Genomic DNA, 20,863 nt, shown 5'->3' with positions numbered 1-20,863 from the left:
ATCGGCGTCGGTCGGGAGGCGGTACATCGACTTCATCAAGCTCGGTTGACGCCGCAGAGGCTGTGCTCGCAGAGGCTGCTGGGTCAAGGTGCTCTCCTATTTCCTCAAACAGAGCAGAAGTTGCTGTTGGGTTGGTTGCTGCTTGACAACTGATTGGAACCTGCTTCGCCTTTCGTGGCGCCGTTTGTGCAGCATCAGACCACTTTCTTTTCGATGCAATGGAATTTCTCAGCATGTGTGGTTTAATTCTGACCCTGTGCCCTTGCTGTGAACTCCTGAACACAATCCACAGTGAACCCTGAACTCTATGTAATGTTGTGCTGGCACTTCGCGGAATGACGTGGCACCCGCTCTGCAAGAATGTTGTGCTTCTGTCATTGTTGTGATGCACTTTTAACTAATTCCTGAAACAGTATTCTAAGCATTTGCAAACACTGCTCGCGTTTGCCATGCGCAATAGGGTGTGACGGGCATTATAATTATCCCTATTCATAAGTTTACTATAGCTCTACTTTCTCTTCGTAGGACAAATTCTGACTTGCAAATGTTGGAATAGGCATTTGAGTAAATCTGATGGGAATAGGTCAAACTGTTTGGATACTGAGATTACGCAAATTTTGATTCATAGTCAAAATTGATTCAAATTAACTTATATCGGGAAAGCAACCAACATTTAGTGTTTTTTTTTAAAAAATCAACTTATTATTACACACCTCTAGAGTGTGTAGGGCTTGAACTCAGGCCTACCTGGCCCAGAGGTAAGAGCAATACTGATACGCCGCAATAACCCCTACCCACGTTTATTACATGGCATATAAGAAAATTGTAGACGTTGACCCAGTCCTTCGTGTCTTTATTATGAATGTGCAGTGGACAACATTGACCGTGAAGCTGCCTGTACTTTCAGGGAGATCTGTTTCCCCTGAGATGAAATTTCAAAGAGTCGGCAGCCCGAGTTTATGAAATTAGCAACATCAGATGAATATCTTAAAAGGGCAGCTGCCTAAAATCGCTCCCTGTAATCAGGCGTGTGTCTGAATTTCCGGCGGATAAATGAGCAGATTTGTCAAACCGTCCATAATGCGGAAGAAAGTAGATTCTGCAAGCCAAAAATAGCCTCCGCCTTAACCCCCCTCCCCCGCCCTCCGGCTCCCCATATTCACGGCTGTGTATTTGTTAATTGTCAGCCTTTAATGGCTTCATGCATAGGCAGAGATTCAATCCAATCTCCCTCAACCCTCCTGAATGAATCAGAGGGGTTGGGACTTATAGTCTACTCGAGTGGGCTGGACCTCTCCGCTCACTCACAGTGGTCGCGTCGTTTCGTGGCTGCCGATGATATTGGCATAAAATCAATCCTTGCAGCATAGCTTGGCTTTCACCGAGACTCCTGGTGCAACTGTAAGGACCTGGCCGCGTGTTTTCGAAGGGGCTCTTAATTCTGACAGGTACAGCAACCACTAATCTTCGGTAAACTTATCCTATCCCCGGATTTATTCATTTAAAGAGGGATTTGTTATAAGTGATTGCTGGTATCGACTTGTTTCCATCGATAAATGCTTGAGTTTCTGCCTCTTGTTTTGTGCTTTGAGTTGCCGTTTGCATTTTGGGCGGCCGAGCTATGTCGGTCATTGTGAATTCTCAATAACTCGTCCCCGTATTTGTATGGGATATGTATAGAGTCATACAATTGAACGGATTATAGCTTCAGTCAGGAGATCTCCCAGAATTGAATCTATGATATATGGCTCAGCTTTACTGTGAATTACATGTATTTTAGGCTGCGCTTTGGGACTGTGTACATTGTTTAACAGTGCTTCATTTCAGTGTCTGTTTGGGATTGTTGCTGAACTTTCCTAACGTCTGACCCTGTTAGCAATGATCCAAAAGCGCGAGATTGCCTGTGATTTATTCTCTTTAAAGACAGAATGACCTATTACCTTATGTCCAGGGCTCGCTATCAAGGCCTGTTAACAGGATATTTTGAGAATGATTAATGATCCACAGTTTACAACCGTTTCTCCATTTAGACCGAAAGCGAATTTAATTTCTCTTGGCTAATGTGTCAAAGAAAATTGGAAATATTCCGAAACGGATTGTTTTCCTTTAGCCGAATGCTAAATTCCTCGTTTTAACTAACCAATAGAGTCAGCGGTCAGCTTCCCTTTTCAAGTCTGATACCTTAAGAGAGAAAAAAACAATTTGACAGCAGGACGGAAACTCCATAACAATTACTCGGCCACATAACCCGAAACAGGTTTCAAACGGTAACTGTCAATTTCAACAATTTTGTGGATGTGGGGAGCATTGGAAGGGATGGTTGTACTTGAGAGTTGTTTCCAGATCTGAATAAAACACGTCAGGCAGAGATTCCAGCCTCAAAGACGTTTGCCATAAATGTGAGATGTGTAAAAACACACCTTGAATACATGTCAACAGTGGATTCGATTGCTGGGTATTTTTTTTGTTGGTGAAATCTACCGATTTAATATGAAAGCACAAATAAGGCATTTTTTCTCCTGCCTGGCAAGAATATGACAGAATTGTTTTGCACAGAAATAACATTCTTATGAAATTATGTCACCCTTTTTGCTTAGTGAGCAGCTGCAAATGCAACAATATGCATTCTTCGACCGAGCACGCGTCTAGAACCGTCAGAGCCACCACTTGACATGGCATTGAATAGTATTCAGATTATTACTTCTCTGACATTAACCAGGCCAATACATTTTTTTTTAAAAAACTGACGTCAAAAAGGCGCAGAAAATACCCAAAATCTTCAACTTTTATTTAAATCCCCAAAAGAGATTTAGAAATTCAAGGCAGTTTAAAAAGATCGTTTCCAAAAAAACAAAACCATGTAGTAATTTTAGAGATTTTTTTGGTCCTTCCTAAAATTAATCTGAGTTTGCCAATGTAAGTTGAAACAGTCGCTTAATTAGGGGTGCTGCCGGGAACTCTGCGTTTAGTGGTGCACAGCAAAGGCTTGGGGCAGGTCGTTTGAAAGGGGGCTTGGTGCTTAGCGCTTGTTTTCAGTCCAGGTAGGCCTCAGAAGCGAACTGTTTGTTGTTTCGTCTGACAATGTAGATGCAGGCATTCCGCTGGCCGTGTATGGCTGGGCCGGGAACAAAAGGAATCTTTCACAATTGTGTCGAGCGGGTCTGAGTGGAAAATTGATGGCTGGCAGGTGCGCCTTAAGCCACGGGAGACTCTGTATAAGACCCACAAGTTTACAGTACGGTTCCTGGAAGAGACAACGACCAAGTTGGAGAAAGTACTCGAGACCTCAAAGGGCGTCCTAAGAAGGAGGGAAAATATCTCTATCCATACACAGAGGAATGGTCGCTCTCGCCCAGGAACTGTGAGCCTGGCAGGAAAATATAAGAAGTTTTTCAGTTAATAGTGACGCCGTGTTCACTAGCGATGACTGGTGAGTGTCTCCACACAGCTCCGGGTGCACACGCGATGTGATTCGAAACAGATTGAGGCGAGTCTAGATAAATTTGCAGCGAACGCAGTTCACACTTAACACCTAAATATTTATGGGAATATCAATTGCATTTCGAAGTAAATTTCTGTAGAAATGAGCCGATTGAATATCAATCTGCACTTGTCACGCCAGCATTAGAACAAATTCACCGTCGATTATGAACGTATCATTGGTGCGTACTTATTTGAGAGAATATAAAAATCTGGCATAAAAGCAGCAAGTGCTGAACATACAAATATATAATACTGTCCTCGAAGCGATAACTGCGTAGGTCTCCACAGAGGCTGTTAGACATTTTGAATATAGCCAGCATCTTTGTTTTGCCCTCGGGCTTTTAAGGTAGAATGGTCAATTATTTCTGCAAATACTTTCACACGATCTGCTCCCTTTTAAATATAAATACACAGGCTCCGTTAAAGAAACCCCCATGAAACAGGAGCGTGTCTATGTAAGCGGGAGTCAGTCGCTTGAGTAAAACAAACCACACGATTTAAACTGGTGATCTTTTTTCTCTACCAAAATTGACTGAGAAATGATACTTTTGGAAATGTTTACATTTTTAAAAAGGGAATCGGCGCGTGCAAACTGAACGGAGAGATCTCTTATGTCGTTCACCTTCCGTGAAGCTTTACAAAACGCGAGTTGTTTCAGTCGAGTTGGAGCGGGTTGCTGCGAGTTTTTGAGACTAACGTTCATTATGACATCCACACGGGGGTACCGTCCTTTCCAAAGGATTAACACCGGGCTCACTATCACAGACTGAGCGAACCCGGGATGCCAGTGAAGATAATTAATTTGAACATTCTCAGAACAGTCATCGGAATCGGCTCTAAATCAGAACGAAACCCAGATACTGTGCGTGTTGTTGGCTCTGACCCGTGTGCATTCGCTGCACAATGTCCCAAAATATGTGTCTCTGGACAGTGAACCTTCCCGGATCACTTCATGAGGGAGAAGAAAAATATATAATATTAAAGAAAATGTAGAAAATAAGGACAGGGCCAACAGTAAACTGGGAAATGGTGTTCTTTCAGCAAACATCTCTCTTCCTTGCGATTAATCAGTTGGAGACTTCAAAATTATTTCAATGAGACATCTGCAAAAATACCTGCCGGTTGCAGTTCCGTTTGTTCGCTGTACCTAATATTATGCAGCAGACCGTGAGGACCATTGGCGTATTGGTCTATGACCTCCTCCCACCCACCCCTCCACCCACGACCACCCCTCATTCCCAATACATTGAATTAACTCCACAACGACTTGGAACACGAATAAGCTCCGTCTCGGCTCAATGTTGAATATTAATGCGTCCAAACAGATTGGATAATAAATGTGACTTGGAATTAAATGAAGTTGTTTCTGATCTGCATGACCCCCCACCCTGAGACAGGCAGCTCTGGCGAAAAGCAACGCGTCTGACAGGCGCAATCAGATGCAAATAGGCGCAGAAGAGCTGAAATTATCATCAACAAACATTCCGTCAAATTTCCATCTGCTCCCTCTCCCTCTATATCTATATTGTATATATAGGGACAGCCCGGGAGGCGCCGCATTTTAATAAGTTATGGGACGGCAAATTGACACACATCTTAATCAAATCTTAATCCAAGAAATTAATTCACCACGCGTTTATCATCTTTTCACTCTCTCTCTCTCTTTACTCCGTGGAAGGTGTTTCCTGATTGTACAAAACCATAGCTATGTTTCTGGTCGCAGGCGGAAGCATCTGACTTCATGTATCGGAGGATATTCTGTTTACCCTGTTGGCTTTTTCCTCCTATAAGTGACATTTTAAATATATCCTGAACCCAGGTTGTGGACAACACGTGTTCCGTTATTGTTTTACCCGAAGCCAAGACAGGGTGACCCTCGCTAGCACAGTATGGCAGCCTGGAGATTCAGCACAATGAGTCTTCTGGATTGTATTTATTTAAAATGATATTAAAGTTTTGACGCCAGGTGCTGATTTCTCCACTCGCAGCCTGACAAATAAATGCTTCGACAAGGAACGAAAGAAAACAATTTGAACCCAGGAAACATCCCCATAGCAGAAGTATGAAAGATGTATATTACAACAGTAACAATAACTCAGAACGGCAGAACGCCTTTTTGGAATGTCCAGATGTTGTGATAGGCGCTATATACATTGATACATACTCTGTATCATTCGATGGTCAGAAGATTTCTAGCCTAAGCTTCGTCTTGTAAATACCTCAAAATACTTACTTTGGGATAAATTAATAATCGGGGCAATTGTCAAGAATTTGTCTTGTCATGTGGTTTCAACCGAATGCAGTAGATAAACCCAAACTCGATATTGAATTATACAAGTGTCATTCTGACCAAGCTTTTTATTTAAATGTCGTTTCAAACCTTGGGGTTGGATCGATTTTACTGTCTGTATTTTTAATTCAGGGAGGAAAAATAACATACATTACTATCCTATCGTATTATATCTCTTTGCGATATCGTTTAATAAAATATTTTATGGAATACAGTGACTGTAGTTTAGGCAAGTTTAAGGCACGTGTTAGTGGGGAAATGTTTCCCTATAACAAAAGAACCAAGCTTCCCGTTGTTGACTATGACAGAAAGCTCAGCAGTTATATCAGCTCAGATTTCTCAGCTTCGACACGACATCAATTACAAATATACACAGTACAGACCCTAAACTAAATGACATCGTTGCAATAATCAAAAGCTGGGAATTCGCTCCGACTTTAATTCAGTCGTTTCCTTCTCAAGAGCGCGGTGCTCAATAACACACAAGCAGTAACTAATCTTACAAAATGAATAAGTTCGTCGATTATTGGGACCAAAAGATGGGTTATTTAATAGAGCGAAGGATTGCAAGCAAAATCTCTTAACATATATTTTGTTGTCTCCGAATGTTTAAAAAATGAAACTGATTTGATATTGACAACAAAGGAAGCAGGTTGTCCACTACCTGACAACATATCCCTTAAAGATGACCGAGATTTTAACGAATAGTTATAAAGAAGTAGAAACTATTTTACGAATCACAGCTGGGATTTGGTGACCAATGATAGAAATATCCTTGTCAATATTCCGACTGCCCCTTTTCCGAGGCTCATATCTAAATTTCAACCGGATCCAGAATTTGCGCAGCTACAACCATCCCAAATTCCAGTTTAGGAAAATGATTGATTCACAGGTGAATAGTCAAACCACTCTCATATCATCATTGTGGATTGTTCCTCACAGAGTCCGGTGCCAGTGCGTTGCATTTCGCTCAAGGCGCGTGTGTATTGGGGGAGCAGGGGTCTTTGGATTTGTTGATTATGAATCTGCCTTGGTCTTTCTGCAGGACAGGCTCGTCGAATGGAATACAACCTGTCGGGCGGGGTTCTGACCGACTCGGACGCTCCTGATCACAGCCCTATGACTCTTTCAGACTCTGGGACCCCACAGCGAGAACCGATTTGTAAGACCCACCAGGAGAGCAGCGGTGAGTTTCTGAACATTTCTGAACACAATTACGGGTTAACTGCAGCTTATCAGAGGCAGGGCAGGTGGGGAGGTAGGGCTGTTTAAAAAAATCAAAGGCGGAAACCTGAAAACAGCCTCCCTAAAGCGGTCTAATTACCGAAAGAAGGAAAGGTGGTGGATAATGAAGAGGATAAAAAGGCCTCAGAATTGAGGTCGTTCCAATTGTTGGAAATAACCCACTGTCAAACCTGGCGACCTCTAGTGGATGCCGGGGTGAGTGAAGGGTGTCAGGCCAGAGCGATTGCCCCCAGTATCTTTGTGGAGAAAGAAAAGAGTTCCACTTATATAGCGCCATACACGACCACTGGACCTCTCGAAGCACTTTACAGCTAATTTATTATTTCTGAAGTATCGTTATGTCGGAATGGGCAGTCAATTTGCGCACAGCAAGCTCCCACAAATAGCAGTGTGAGAATGACAACTTTTACTGCATCCTGGTCCTCCGCCCTTTCTTTGTAAAGTTAAAACACGTTGTCGCTGAACCTTACAGGTGAGCATTCACTTTGGTAAAGAATTTTCTTCCAGATTTTTAATTATAAAATCCATAAAAGTACTTGGTGAGACAGTTCAAAGTTGACATTATATTGGATGCAAACTCAAATCGATTTTTCAGATCCTGGTTGTTATCCACAAACTTTTTAAAATTGCTGTTAATGTTTAGTGTGCCTGTTACATGCTGATGGTACAGACCGAGGCGGGTTTGCTCGCAGCTTTAGCTCCGGGCTCAAGGGTGAAGGGGCCTTCGAGCCTTTGGGGTGAGCGAGCCCCAAGATAATAGGACCCGAGCTAATACCGTTCGTGAAGGATTAAAGCAAGCCAGATTAAATTGAGAATAGAGGAGGTAGCCCTAATGGGTTAGGTGCAGATAAACCTGTCCCTGTTTCATCATAACACTGACATGATTGTGTCTGGCCCGGTTCAGCCCGCGCTCAGGGTTATAATTCCAGGTTCAGTTGTCGGAGCTAAACACTTGCATTCGTTCCCAAGGAACGGCCCAAGGGCATTGACAATCCGACCGAAGAAAAAATAAGACGCCGCGGATGCTGGAAATCTGAAACAAACACAGAAAGTGCTGGAGAAACTCAGCAGGTCCAGCAGCATCCGCGGAGAGAGAGAAACCGAGTTAAGAGTTGGGAGTCCAATCTGATTGCATTTTCGGAAGGGGCTTCAGAGCAGACTCTGGGAGTTGAAAGCGAACACGTTCTGAAGGAGACTCATATTGGACTCCAGCATTATTTCTGATCCTCTCTGCACAGGTGCTGGCAGTCCTGCTGAGTTTCTCCAGCAACTTCGAGAAATTCTTTTGGAGATTTCAGAACACCCTAACCAATTTTGGCGCCTGCGCTGAAAGGGGGCTTTAACTTTTTGTGAGTCACATCTTGGCTTACGGTAACACAGGACCTGCGGGACACGACTGTGAACCCAAGGGCACCCGTCCTTAAAACCTTTTGTCTTAAATGATCTTACTTATGCCCTGCCGCCTCACTGTGGAAGGGGTTTGCTGTCTCGATGCGGGAGGGGTGTTGGAGATTAACCTTGGAGTGCACCCTCTGTGGTAAAAGAGACCGACTAAAAGCTGCAGGAAGATATCAGCAAATTATTAGTCAGTTGATTAAAAAATGAGATATTCTCGTTGCAATCCAATCCAATCGACCGCCCGTTTCGTTTTAAAAATTGCTTTATATGAAATAATCTGGTGGAATTGCAAACAAAGGAATCTGACCCAGTAAAGAAAATATATAGCGCCGCTAGGAATTGTGGAATAAAGCCATCAGGTAGGAAGTGGGTTAAATCTCTGTGTAAGTCATAAGAAATTCCCACAAGAACTCCCAGAAGAACCAAAATTCATTTACACTGTGTTCCAAGTCTTTTTTTAAGGATCTCTCTGAGGTAACCCCACTCCCAGTTAGGACACAACCAGTTTTATTCTGCTCACAAGTTGGTGGTTCCATTGAAATAATATTTTTGTTCTGGAGCTGATAGTTCACTGTGGAATTTGTTCCGGATCAGGATCCTTAATGAACGGTGCAGATTTTATTCGGCTGATAAACACGACCTATTAAAATTCTGGATTAGTGGGCGCTGGAAGAGCACAGCAGTTCAGGCAGCATCCGAGGAGCAGTAAAATCGACGTTTTTTTTATTCCTGATGAAAGGCTTTTGCCCGAAATGTCGATTTTACTGCTCCTCGGATGCTGCCTGAACTGCTGTGCTCTTCCAGCGCCCGCTAATCCAGAATTTTAATAGGTCGTGTTTATCAGCCGAATAAAATCTGCACCATTCATTAAGGATCCTGATCCGGAATAAATTCCACAGTGAACTATCAGCTCCAGAACAAAAATATTGTTTCAATGGAACCACCAACTTGTGAGCAGAATAAAACTGGTTGTGTCCTAACTGGGAGTGGGGTTACCTCAGAGAGATCCTTAAAAAAAGACTTGGAACAAAGTGTAAATGAATTTTGGTTCTTCTGGGAGTTCTTGTGGGAAATTCTTATGACTTACACAGAGATTTAACCCACTTCCTACCTGATGGCTTTATTCCACTATTCCTGAACTGCTGTGCTCTTCCAGCACCACTAATCCAGAATCTGGTTTCCAGCATCTGCAGTCATTGTTTTTACCTACGACCTATTAAAACGCAGCCTAATATCCAAAGATAAGCATGTCGCGCTTTGGCATCGAAGTCTTGAAGTATTTCAATGTTAAACCTTAAACACACACACACACACACACCCACACACACACAGACACACACACACACACACACACACATAGACACCCCTACTCAAACAAAAGACTGCATTACAACCTCATCAGATCTCCCTCCCGTACTGTTAACAGAGATATGAGAAACCGCGCTAGAAAATACACTCATCCCTGCCTTCAAGTGAAGATAATTGCTCTTTCCTGGCGTGCATTGATTCAGAATGTGGTCTGTTATAAAAAGGTTTACCCCGAACATCCCCACCCCCCACCCCACGCCCCAGGGAGGCTACAAACTGCTCCCGCATTAAACACTTCCAGTTGGTGTCCAATTAATAAAGGTAAAAGATTTCTCTATTTTAAAAATAAAGTCCTCTTTTATATTCCTATGTGTACACTGTAGACTACTGGCAAGGTCGAAATAGGCGTCGATTCCTTTCAAAATGGTCTTCCCAGTTTTAATGGGGATTAGTAGAAAAAGCCGGCCCTGTGGAGGATAGAATTGAACAAATCTCATGTAAAATCCGTGGAGCACCACAATTTGGACATTTTTTCCCCCTCTCTTCCCCAGCGCCAGGGGTAAGGTGCTACAAACGAAGCAGATCCGACAGCTCGCAGCTTTACAAGTGGGGTGGAGGGAGGGGAGGGGGGGGGGGTTGTTTAATTGAATTGAAGCGAGTTGATTAAAAAGGGATTGACGGCGCCTCGATCTAGCACGCAATGAGCTCTCTGTTTAAAAACCATCAAAATATTTACTTTCCAAAAGCTAATCTTTCACTGACAGATCAGTCACATCTTTATTTGGTGGAGGTCTGGGCTCAAAGGGGCTGGGCGGAGGGGAGGGGAGGGGGGTGGTGTGAGGGGAGAGACAGAAAGAGAGAGAAAGGACCGCTCTGGTGGTTCAACAATAATAAGACACATTATAAGCACAGAGGGCCTGTCATAATCTGTACCTCAAGTGGCCCCTATGATGTGTACTGAAATCTACTGACCGTCTATACGTTTACTTGGAAATTGACTGATACCTCTACTCTGTAGTTGACGGTTGAACACTAAACATGAACCGGATTATGCGACTTTCAGAGAGAGTTAAGGATGTGTAAATCACTTAGAGCATTACTCCAGCGGTAACAGCTCGGCAACGAGAGAGAACACTCCAGAGTAAACATTGTTACAATACCTTGGTGTATCATACACTCAGATAGGAATCAAGACGGGAGTCAAATTTTTCGTTGGAGGAACGTTAGTAAATATATTCATACAAACAATTGTTTTACAAAATATCGACATTTCCCAAAGTGAGGCTGATTTTACCGTGTTTAACTCAGTTTGATCCGAAATAGTCTTACTTGGACAAAATTTTGCAGTTTTGCAGGGACCCTACCGTACAGCAGTGACATTTGAACACGCAGAGAGCCGAAAGCGCCTGAAGAGGGGTCACAGCTCTGAAATATTCACTCTGTTTCTCTCCCCACAGATGCTGCCACACCTGCTGAGTTTCTCCAGCAATTTCTGTTTTTGCACAGTGTTAGTACAACAGGACGAAAATATTGCCCCCCAAATTGCTGTATCTTGAAAGGGGAAAAAAATGACGGCTCGAAAATGTATTGTATTTGTTTTGAGTGAACCGACGACCCTGCTATCCTGGGTTTTAATTAACAGAACCTAAACTCTTAATGTTGAACGCGAGAAAATGCAGCCAGAACAAAAACAGAAATTGCTGGAGAAACTCGGCAGGTCTGACAGCATCAGTGGGGAGAGAAAATTTGTCAATGTTTCAAGTCGAGTGACCCTTCTCCAGAAACTGTAAACTAGTTTCCTTCTCACAATCGTTCTGATGACCCTGGGTGCAACATGGAAAGGAAGAGGGTGAGTGAGTGGATGGAGGCCGGACTCTGATGGCCCAGTTCCTCACATCAAATTCACTTCGATGCTTTCAGACCAGAATTAAATAAATACTAATCCCCTCTCTCCTCTTTACAATGCCGTTGGATTATCGAAATTAAAATGCATGTGCACTCGATGGTTATGACTAACCCAAATCGATAAAGTATTCTCTCAGGGGGGAGTTGTTTTCCAATAAGGTTGGTTTTATATTGACCATCCCCGGGGGCATTGACACTTCCAGTTTAGACTGTGCGCTTATATTTGTAAGGGTGAAAACAATGACTGCAGATGCTGGAAACCAGATTCTGGGTCAGTGGTGCTGGAAGAGCACAGCAGTTCAGGCAGTATCCGAGGAGCAGTAAAATCGGCAAAAACCCTTGCCTGAAACAACAATTTTACTGCTCCTCGGATGCTGCCTGAACTGCTGTGAGTTTATATTTGTAAGACAACCTTATGAAATATTGCCTCGCCCTTAGCGTTTGCATCATTCTGGACTAAACAAGTAACACCAATAAACGCACAGCAATGACCCAGTCCATTAATGTGCCAGATTCTCTGAGAGATTCTATTGTCCACAGACTGTAGGTGTTACTGCAAGCGATCATCGATTGTGTTGATCGTGTTACTTTTAATTATTCAATTTAAAAACACGCACACAAAACAAGAGAGTGTAATTCTCTGGTCGGTTAGACAGTATGTAGACAGTCCAATCTTTTAGAAGGAGCGCAGTGCCCAGATTGCGAATTTTGAAAACAATGTCGAGATCTGGTTGTTTGTTTGACGGACGTTCTACAGGTTTTAACCTTCCACATGATTGAACAGCATTTGCGGCGGGACCTCTGGGACTTTGGAATGTGAATACTTTAAATCGAGTTAAAATAACCTTCAGTTTATGAACAAATGCCAGAAGTACTCCCCAGAGTGAGTTTACAGTCAGAGAGACAGTAGCAAATATTGAACAAGAAGATATTGTGACTGCTTTTGTAAATAGCCGCTATCTAGGGAAACTGGCATTTAGGAATATTTCGCAAAATTTCCCTCTAGCCACACGAACATCAAATATTATGACTATACACCATGAATAATAACTTGTCCTCTCCTTAAAGAAAATACTCATTTCCCGTTGAAGATACAGGAAGGATTCAACCCTGTTCCATTTAGCATTTTCACCCCAAGTGAAGAATTGATTTCAGAATGGAGAGTTAAGACCAAGAAATTATTGTGTTGCAGTAAACAAAATGGTTCAAACCTCGACAGACACCGAGACGAGCAGAGTGGCGTTTGCTGAAATTTGTCGATAGATATGCGAAAAGTTGACTTTTAAAAAAGAGTAAAATCAGGAATTGCGTCAATTCTCACCTGTAGATACTGGCGCCGCGGACTTTCACACCATAAATTCTTTTCAAGCTAATATCCACTGGGAGATTTGATGGTACTTCTGCTGATACGACGTGATAATCTGATGCCATAAAAAAAGAGCCACCTGCGTTTCCAGGCTTAAACTTTAACTAAAAATAAAGAGGCCCCACTGACCGAGCAACGGGGACACTCTCTGAGAAAGGTGCACAGTGTTGTCGCTGCTGACATTCTCCACCAGAAAAAGTTTTCCACCCAAGTTTAAATTTCTGCCTCTATAGATGATCTGTAACCGCCCGTGCAAAAGCTCCCGAAACTGCACAGACCCCAAACAATGATCGTGGGGAGAGAGGTTGCTGATGGTATTTGAAAGGCTCGTTTTTTTTGATGGTCGAAATTCATTACCGATCGGTTTTAAAATACAGGTTCAATGAAGGTTCAAAACTAAAAAGCGATGGGCTTGGAATAAAAATGATTCCAACGCTCCGGGGATGTTTATTTATTCCCTTTTGTTTATATATTTTTAAAAAATCATTTCACAGGCTTGACTTATCAGCAGGTAAACCGAACTGGCCTCGTCCTTGAACTCTTCTAAAGGGAGATATCTATGAATTGGATGGGGTTTTTCCAAACAGGAACATTAAATCCCTCCGTTCACTGGAAGTTGCCGTTTCTAGCTGTTAGGTTTCCACCGAATTTCATGAAACAGCGACAACAGGCTGAAAACTGCCCGCATTGTGAAGAGTTACAGTGATGCCTGTATGTTGCAGTGAAAGTGCATATATTGTAAAAAAGAGACACAAGTCATCACTTTCTTCAAGTTAATCAAAGTAAAACCGCCACTAGGAATGGAGTGAGCCGGTGTAAAGCGCGAAGAGGAATAATGCAAACTGTATTTGGTGCTTCTGAAAGTACAAATAGTTCATAAATTCTAAGGAGGGCTGAGCTTATTTTGTTTATTGACCTCTTCCCTCAGTTAATTCCTCCCAGATTCGGGGTGGGGGTATGTGGGGGGTGGTGAGGGCTGGGAATGTCATTGGGAGCCCTTATTTATTCCAGGTTTTCTGGTATTTTTACACCCACCCTCCCGTCTCCCAGGAAACTCAGGATTTCCGACAGTCAGACCGTGTCAGCTTTCCAGCTTGCATCACCGGCGGACCCGCCTTGACGCGCTCCTCACAATAAGGAGGGGTCCGAGGGTTCATCTCTTGCTCATTTATAACTGCCCCCGAAGCTAAGCCTTTAATAAACACGAGTTAGAGGGAAGGCGGCGAACAGGGGGGTCCTCATACCTGCCCTTGTCAGCCTGTCTGAGCCAGGGATTTATTTGGAACTAAACGGATAGCCTCTGTGGGGTCCCGAGATTGGGAGAAGCTTTCCTGACTTGGGGAAGTGACAGAGCGCAAGGCACGTTTATTTTTCATTTTTTTAAAAAAGGTTTAAGGCGAAGTTTTAAGCCAAATTGAGGTACAGGAGGAAAAGGCTAGCATTTGAGATTGATCTGTCTGGCGTTGTGGGTTGCAAAATGTCATCTAGCGTTCAGACATTCCGCGCCCATAAAGGACAATTCACCGAACAACTGGTCAACCACCGGAAAAGCCCATGTGCAGGTAGGAATGGACCCGATCCCTTTAGACACTAGTGATTCAGTCGGTTCAGGGGGACTGGATGGAAATTAATTGTCGATAAAGTAAGGCAACATTCTCCTCCGTCCCTGTCTTTATCATTAACTACTGACCGAAGAACGGAGTCTGTGGGAGGGGTGGTCGAGGGGAGGGCGTGTGGGGAAGGGTATCGAGGCGAAAGGTAATTAGCATGATTTGTCTTTTGTTAATCTCCTTCAGTCCGGACATTCTAAACTGCACCTTTATAACAACACGACCTTTCAGAATGACAGAATATTCTTCATCTAGTTATACTGCAATCGAAGTAAAGATTAACGCAAAGGTTAGACCTGCGCTAATAGAAATTAATATTTGCTTTTGAACGGTTCCCCTCCCCCCTCCCTCCTTTCTCTGGTGTCCTTTCGGCCCATCCTGGGGACTGACTGTAATTTTAACTCGCCTGATACTTTCCAAACCAAATGATCTATTCTTTCAAACCCTCAAAAAAACCCCGCGAGCAGCGATTTGTAACCCACACAAATGCATTAACAAGATAAAATAACTGGGACTGAGATACCTCTGCTTAGTTGGTACCTGGAGAATCTTACTGCCATCAGAGCTTTGGTGCTGTCAGTTAGAAGACAGGCAGCTGCATTTATTAATTAAACCCTGATCCTCCAAATAAACAGGCGGATTTCTGCAAGTGTCGGCGATTGTTTTGTTTGTTAAGGGCCAGGGTTCAGGATTAATTCAGAGCATCCCACTTCCTGCTGCAGATAATGAGAAAACCCAGCAAAATCAAACAGATGAGTCGGATTCCAAGGACCCCTCCATCAAGAAAAAGCAGAGGCGCCAAAGGACACACTTCACAAGCCAACAACTGCAGGAGCTGGAGGCAACTTTTCAAAGAAACCGATACCCGGATATGTCCACCAGGGAGGAGATAGCAGTCTGGACGCATTTGACCGAGGCACGAGTGAGGGTAAGGCCATTTGGAATCAAATATCAATTTTAGACTCTGAATATAGCCGAGTATTGCACTGAGTCCGAATGAAAGGCTTGTATCTGCCCGCACTATGGTGGATTTCAAATGATCTAGAGAAATTATACAAGGTAAAGCAGACAACAAATTCCTTAAACGTACCCAATCTACAACACACACACCTGATCCCTTACCCACGACATCCAGTCAGGTCACCATAGTCTGACCAGACTCTCTCACGATAGAGAGACGATTAGTGGTGATTTAACCCGAGGGTCACCATACCTCAAATGAGGGGAGAGGTTGAGAAGGTGAGTCTTTCATGATAACCTCAGTCGCTGCGTTAAAAATCACACAACACCAGGTTATAGTCCAGCAGGTTTACTTGGAAGCACTAGCTCTCGGAGCGCTGCTCCTTCATCAGGTGGTTGTGGAGTATCTAATGAAGGAGCAGCGCTCCCAATATTCCTGTTGGAATGTAACCTGGTGTTGTGTGTTTTTTTTAAAAACTTTGTACACCTCAGGCCAGCACGGCATCTCCAAATCAGCGGCTGCGGGGATTGAACCCATGCCGTTAGCATCACTGTGCTTCACACGCTAACCTTCCTAGAGTATTATTGATCTGTGAGGCATAACCCAATATGTAACCAATCCTGAAGACATTTCTCATCCCAATACATAGCCGGTCCTTTAATCCTAACATATATCTGTTCCCCAGGACGTACAGTTGTCTAAGAAACACTGGAACCCGCATATTCCAAGGAATCAACTCATTTTCCCGTGATCGTTGCTGGTGGATAATTTGGTTGATCCAGCGTGTCACAGAGAGTCAGGGTTTCTGATCAAATCGCACCGCTCCCATGGCATTCCCAATTATTCATTATCTCCCCAGGCCGGGCACAGCACATAGGACTGGCCACACCCTTCAGGCCCCCAAATATATTCCATGTCATGTGATTGATTCAGACCCTGTTGGAATCTGTGTAATTACAACAACTGATAGCTCAGGTACTTGATGGATCCGGGCCTGACCATCTGATATTTACCAACACTGAATATCTCGATCCAAGCCCTGACAATTATTGGCCATCTCTCAAGAGGAGCTCAGATTCTCCTGCTCCTCGGATGCTGCCTGGCCTGCTGTGTTTTTCCAGCACCACATTTTTCAACTCTGGTCTCCAGCATCTGCAAATCCTCACTTTCTCCGAGCTCAGAGTGCCCAAGTAAAATATGAAACCCCGAATGAGGGTGCACAACAAGGGAATCCTGTAAGATCTTCAGGAAATGCATGTTTCTAGATCATTTAGCCACCTAATCCCAGCTGTTCCCTGCATGTCGACTCGTGATTAACGGCGGAGATTTGTGATTAAACCTTGCATTATAAATGAGAGAACAGGTTTCGACAGCAGCTTTAATAATATGTTGTGTTCTCTCTCAAATGATTAGAAAATAGAAATCAGACGTTATAGCTGTCTACCAATTATTCCGATTCGTGTTGCATTTTGGAGTAATCCCTGGAACTGACTGGGGCTGAGAGTGACAGGGGGTTGGATACGGGTTGATGTCCATTATGTAATTATGACAACCGAATCATGGGGACGATTCCACACAGAATTTTACCTCGAAATGGGATAACATCCTTTTTTTTAACTGAAAAAAAAATAAAGTTGTTGTGATCTGGAAAGTGTTGCCTCAAAGGATGGCGGAAGGAGATTCAACAGGAACTTTCAAAAGGAAACTGGATAAAATAGGGAAAGGGAAAACATATCCTATTTCCACAGAGCAGGAGTAGGCCGCACTACCCTTCCAATCAGCTCCATCGTGCAGTATGGTCATGGATGTCCGCGCTTTCTCAACATCCCATCTGATCACTTTGCCCCCCCCCCCCCCCCCCCCCCCAAGAACTATATCTAAGTCGTTCCTGAAAACATTCAATGTTTTCTGACGTCCTTTCTGTGACAGAGAATTCCACAGGCTCACCACTCACTGGGTGAAGAAATTTCTCCTTGTCCCAGTCCTAAATGGCCTACTCTATCCCTATACTGTGTCCCCCTGGCCACGAGGAGCATCCTGCGGCATTTACCCTGTCCAGTCTTGTTCCAGTTTTACAGGTTTCTATGAGACCCCTCCACCCCTCCAATTCTTCTAGTCCCCCGGTGAAGGGAGTCCGAACTGGAGCGAGCCCGTGTCTGTGCTGGGGATGATGCTGATGTTGCAATTTGTTCTTGGTCTCGAAGTCGTTGCTATCTTGCCCATTCTCGTTACCACAATGCCGACCGAGACATTCATGTCGAGGCTAAAACTAGGTGAGGCCGGAGTTGTCTGTCACAGAAACAGTGCTGGAGAAACTCAGTAGGTCTGGCAGTACTTGTGGGGAGAGAAACAGAGTTACCCTTCCCCAGAGTTTCAATGCCTATTTCTGATTTTGTTCGGAGCTTCAGTTTGTGTAGTTCTCTGTTTAGGAGGAGACAGTGAGGACTGCAGATGATGGAGATCAGAGCTGAAAATGTGTTGCTGGAAAAGCGCAGCAGGTCAGGCAGCATCCAAGGAACAGGAGAATCGACGTTTCAGGCATAAGCCCATTCCTGAAGAAGGGTTCATGCCCGAAACGTCGATTCTCCTGCTCCTTGGATGCTGCCTGACCTGCTGCGCTTTTCCAGCAACACATTCTCAGCTAGTTCTCTGTTTAATCGGTTACAGAAACAGGAAGGGTGTTTGTATATGGAGCCAAACATCCTCTGGACCGGACCCGAAATGTTAACTTCGGTTTCTCTGCACAGATGCTGCGAGACCTGCTGAACTTTTCCAGCAAATTCTGTTTTTGTTTATAATCTGAAAGTCGATTTTAGGCGGTGACTGGCTTTGTGATGACCCGCGGGCCAGGCCAGGCCAGCGTTAATGAAGTGTTTCCTGTCTGATCCAGGTGTGGTTTAAAAATCGCAGGGCCAAGTGGAGGAAAAAGGAGAGGAATCAACAGGCCGAGCTCTGCAAGAATGGGTTCGGCGTCCAGTTCAACGGAGTCATGCAACCGTACGATGACATGTATTCCGGCTACTCCTACAACAACTGGGCTACCAAGAGCCTGACCAGCAGCCCCCTGTCCGCCAAGAGCTTCCAATTCTTCAACTCCATGAACGTCGGCCCCTTGTCCACACAGCCCATGTTCTCTCCCCCCAGCTCGATCTCTTCCATGACCATGCCTGCCTCCATGGTTCCTTCGGCGGTGCCCGGGAGCAGCCTGAATAATTTAAACAGCTTGAACAACCTTAACAGCCCCAGCCTCAACTCGGCCATGACCGCGGGCGCCTGTCCTTATGCATCTTCCGCCAGTCCCTACTCGTACCGAGATACCTGCAACTCAAGCCTCGCCAGCTTGAGACTCAAGGCCAAGCAACACACCAATTTCGGCTACCCGGGAGTCCAGAACCAAGTGTCCAACCTAAGTCCGTGTCAATATGCCGTGGACAGACCTGTATGAGCCTAATGGTTGTTGTTAACCTTCGGTTTCAACCTAAATATATGACCTTTGACCCCCCCCTCAATGTACATCACCAGTCCCTTGACAGCGCTGGCTAAAACGATGTTTGTCCCATTGAGAAGACAGCTTCCCATTTCACCTTGGACAGGTTTAGAACTTTCATGAAAAGGGTGTTACACTCGTCACTATCGCAGACAAAAAAATTGTTAATGATATACAATCCAAGATATGCTTGACCATTACAATCCGCCTTCTAGGTTGTAATGTGGGGTCTCCTGTATATATAATGAACTTTTTTTTGTTTTCCTTTTGTATGTGAAATAATTATCTATAAAGTAGTGTTTTTAAAGGTGAAAAGAAAGCATGTCCTCTAACTGCATACCTATGATCACTTGACTTGCGCCTTGGTTAATAGATTAGGAATGGAAAGACTGACCTGTTATGAATGACTCACTGTTGTATATCCTCGCACAGTCTCTCTCATGTAGTCCCGCACCGCCGCAGTATTCCTTCTCACAAATCGACCGTTCATGCATTTTTAATTCAGCGCCTCACCAGCGTTTGACCACAGGTCCATATCCCTTTCAACACATCCCCACTTTGTAATCTTAGATTTGCTGCAGGTTAATGGGCTCGTTTTTCTGTGGGTCTTTCCTTAATTTGTCGAGTTATGAATATTTGTAACGGTTTGGCTTGATGCTGGCAGCCCGAGCATTTCTCATTTAAATCCACTGTGCGCATCAATCTCTAAAAGGCCAAAGTTTACAGACAAGATAGCTTGATTTGCACTCTGGCTAATGCTTAATAAACAGATTCTACAATGTGTGTCTACGATATCTTATTCTTGAAAGGCCGTACCACCGCTTCGGGAGTGTGTATCTGGCTTTTGTTTTTTGAGATATTTCCAAATAGGTTTATAGAAATGACCCATTCACTGAACTTAGAAAAGACATAATCGTCCTGTCGGTCATGGCAGCGGCCGCATTATCTGTCAAGCGCGACATGAGCGAGAAAATACGACCCGTTGCAAGGAGACATTATAGCTGCCTCAGTCTGCAGAGCGTTTGGTAAAAATTAATTCAGATTGCCTTTGTTTAGACTCTGCAACCAACTAAAGTATTGTCCAATAGTGAAGGTTTACTATCAGAAACTCTGTTCTGTTATCCTCTCCGAAGGATTTAAAAAGTCGACAAAGACTACATCTGTAAATATTCCCCACAAACTAAGATTGTCAAAGACAATCTATCAGACGCATTATTTCAATGTTGTACGATTTCTGCAAGTTGGACAGATTCAAAGGGACTTGTCAGGAATTATATTAGGGGCTATATTTTCATTGCAACTTGCTATAGACCAGTATGATACGATATAAAGAATTGCAAGAAGACATATTCCGAGTATGAAACGACGATATATTTATAATAATACCTTAACACCGCGGGCTGTCATTGGTACCAGCAAACCCTGCTTCGTTAAAACATTTATATACAGAAAAAAATAAATACTAAAGTCTGAACCTAATTATCCATTCACGGAAGTACATTTGTGCTGAATTTTGACCGAAGCATTATTTTCAAAATTGTAACAAATCATGTTCATCTGGATATGTACTTAAAGGTGGATTTTCAATACTTAGTTGCAATTATGCATAAACCGGTGTTCATTTTATCTCTTCCATATTTATTCTGTCATATGAGCCATTCTAACAATTTTGCTGGATTTTTTTTACGATGCCATTGGTCTTCGGAAGATAGGCTGCAAGAGCCGGGTGCTGCTTCAGCCCTCCGGAGGGCTGCTCTCTCATCAGAGAGGGAGGTAACTAGTGGGGGTCACTACACCTGAGGAGAGGTTA

The 20,863-nt window shown here is 43.7% G+C and overlaps 1 protein-coding gene across 3 annotated transcripts; it reads left to right on the top strand.

Annotated features, from left to right (window-relative positions):
• Positions 1 to 1,351: 1,351 nt before the first annotated feature.
• On the top strand, positions 1,352 to 19,815 carry pitx3 (paired-like homeodomain 3). 3 transcript variants are annotated; one of them, XM_060854018.1, is made up of 4 exons: positions 1,352 to 1,448; positions 6,819 to 6,959; positions 15,328 to 15,533; positions 18,457 to 19,815. In XM_060854018.1, exons 2-4 carry the CDS (start codon positions 6,833 to 6,835, stop codon positions 19,009 to 19,011), a joined length of 888 nt encoding a protein of 295 aa, XP_060710001.1. In that variant the 5' UTR covers positions 1,352 to 1,448; positions 6,819 to 6,832; the 3' UTR covers positions 19,012 to 19,815. The 3 variants fall into 3 exon arrangements, with proteins under 3 accessions (XP_060710001.1, XP_060710000.1, XP_060710002.1); XM_060854017.1 differs by lacking the exon at positions 1,352 to 1,448 and adding an exon at positions 3,259 to 3,430; XM_060854019.1 differs by lacking the exon at positions 1,352 to 1,448 and adding an exon at positions 5,658 to 5,694.
• The last annotated feature ends 1,048 nt before the right edge of the window (positions 19,816 to 20,863 follow it).

The sequence above is a fragment of the Hemiscyllium ocellatum genome, chromosome 43 (assembly GCF_020745735.1).
Source record: "Hemiscyllium ocellatum isolate sHemOce1 chromosome 43, sHemOce1.pat.X.cur, whole genome shotgun sequence".
Lineage (NCBI taxonomy): Eukaryota > Metazoa > Chordata > Chondrichthyes > Orectolobiformes > Hemiscylliidae > Hemiscyllium > Hemiscyllium ocellatum.
The sequence above is the reverse complement of the archived record's forward strand: the minus strand, read 5'-3'. Positions and strand labels throughout refer to the sequence as shown.

Excerpts from the sequence above, each read along its gene's own strand:
- pitx3 (XM_060854017.1), top strand. Across the intron at positions 6,960-15,327 it reads GACCCACCAGGAGAGCAGCG|ATAATGAGAAAACCCAGCAA; the intron begins GTGAGTTTCTGA and ends TTCCTGCTGCAG. Across the intron at positions 15,534-18,456 it reads TGACCGAGGCACGAGTGAGG|GTGTGGTTTAAAAATCGCAG; the intron begins GTAAGGCCATTT and ends TGTCTGATCCAG.